Source organism: Epinephelus moara, chromosome 5 (genome assembly GCF_006386435.1).
Source record: "Epinephelus moara isolate mb chromosome 5, YSFRI_EMoa_1.0, whole genome shotgun sequence".
NCBI classification, from domain to species: Eukaryota; Metazoa; Chordata; class Actinopteri; order Perciformes; family Serranidae; genus Epinephelus; species Epinephelus moara.
In genome coordinates, this window is record NC_065510.1 from 252,931 (window position 1) to 254,616 (window position 1,686).

A 1,686-nucleotide genomic window follows, 5' to 3' on the forward strand; every position below is an offset into this window, starting at 1 on the left:
GAATTCATCTCAGCTCTCACTGTTTTCTTATGTTTTGCAGGCCAAACAATTAATCCAGAAAATAATGTGACAAACATAATCAGTAGTTGCAGCCCTAGCTGTTGATGTACTGACTTAAGAGTTATTGATCTTCTCCATGACTCTTGGTAGGAAAGCGTATTTTATAAAACTTTTCTTTCAAATGTGATTTAACATGAGCAGCCACACAAGAAATAAAAAGTCTGAAATTGCCAAAAATGTCGATTTAAAATCAGCGTGTGATCAGAGGAGTAACCAAGATTACCAATATGATCAGACAGTCAAAGCTTTTGGTACATCAGTTTTTAATTCTCCATCTTTTCAGTACCCAGCCGTTAGTACTGGAGTACTGGATTTCAGCCTGCTATAACATGATGAGTTGAGCTGGTTCACTCGAGCCTCTCAGCACCCCGTCAGTCCTCTATTAGGGGGTTGTTTGTCAGCTCCACTGAAGTGAAGAGCAGCGTGTCTGCTGATGACGCCACCAGCTTGGGAAAAAAAAGTCTGTGTGGGCAGTCGGCTACTAAAGCTTCAGGCCTTGAACGTTCGTTCTCAGGTTCAACATCTGCTTCTCCTGTCGGACTTTTTCCTCCTTAAACGCCGTCTTGTTGGCTTTCTTCTCCATTCGCCGCTCCTATTCAAACACACAGAAGTAGAATTTTAACACACTGTACTGAACAAATGTTTTCATGCAGGCTGAAGTGCCACCATGCAAGATCAGCAATGTACTGCTGTTGATGGGGGCAGCAGCAAAACGTATTTTAGCCACCTAAAAGCAGCAGTTTCTGACGGGGAACTGAAGCCCTTATCTATGCCTATCTAAAGCCACCAGACTCCTTTGACAAAAACAGTAACGTTTCCTCACAGAACACAGGAGCTGCTGGTCCATCGCTGCCTCGAGTGGTTAGTTAGTTTATGTTATTGTGTAACTTTGGTGCTTTAAAGGGTTAGTTCAGATTCACCAAAGTCAAACAATGACACAAACTCACAAATCGAGACAGTGGTAACGGAGTCTGGTGGCTTTAAAGAGAGAATTCAGTTTCCAATCCGAAAGGGCTGTTCGATACTAAGGTAAAGAAATAAAAATATTAAACATATACCATAAACCATTAAACTAATAGATTTTTTTAGGTGGCTTGAAAACATTTTGCCGCTGCTCCCATCCACAGCAGTACATTGCTTAGCTTCCATGACAGTACCTCTGCTTCTCCAAACTGGGAGCGCTGTCAACCAACATCTACTTAATGTAATACACTGACTATGAATAAGTTCCTCATACAACCCCAATTAAAAAAAAGTCCTGACGTTTCCTGTAATCTTTTGTTGACATCTTTTCCTCCAATGTTGGCATTGTTTTTAATGCCTTTTCTTATCATGAGCAGATAACCTTATTAACTGTTGACGCCCTGCTTTCGGTAAATATTTGAATCCAGAAAAGTAAACACATTTGTGACGAGACGAGTTGAAACAGGGGACTACTTGCAATGACCCGTTGTGCAATGTTCTTAAAAACCCGCTAGTTCACACCAAGTGACCACCATGAGACGGTGTATCATCTCTAGTCAACAACTCTCTGTGCTTCTGATCTGTAACGCTGACAGGCAGTGACCACCATGAGACGGCGTATCATCTCTAGTCAACAACTCTCTGTGCTTCTGATCTGTAACG

At 41.8% G+C, this 1,686-nt stretch overlaps 1 protein-coding gene across 1 annotated transcript in view; it reads right to left on the minus strand.

Moving 5' to 3' along the window:
• ltv1 (LTV1 ribosome biogenesis factor) overlaps positions 1-1,686 on the minus strand; it is a 13,663-nt gene continuing 11,977 nt past the window's right edge. The window contains exon 11 of the mRNA XM_050045145.1: positions 1-652. Within this exon, the coding sequence (XP_049901102.1) occupies positions 542-652 (111 nt within the window). The 3' untranslated portion in view covers positions 1-541. The remainder of the gene's footprint in view (positions 653-1,686) is intronic.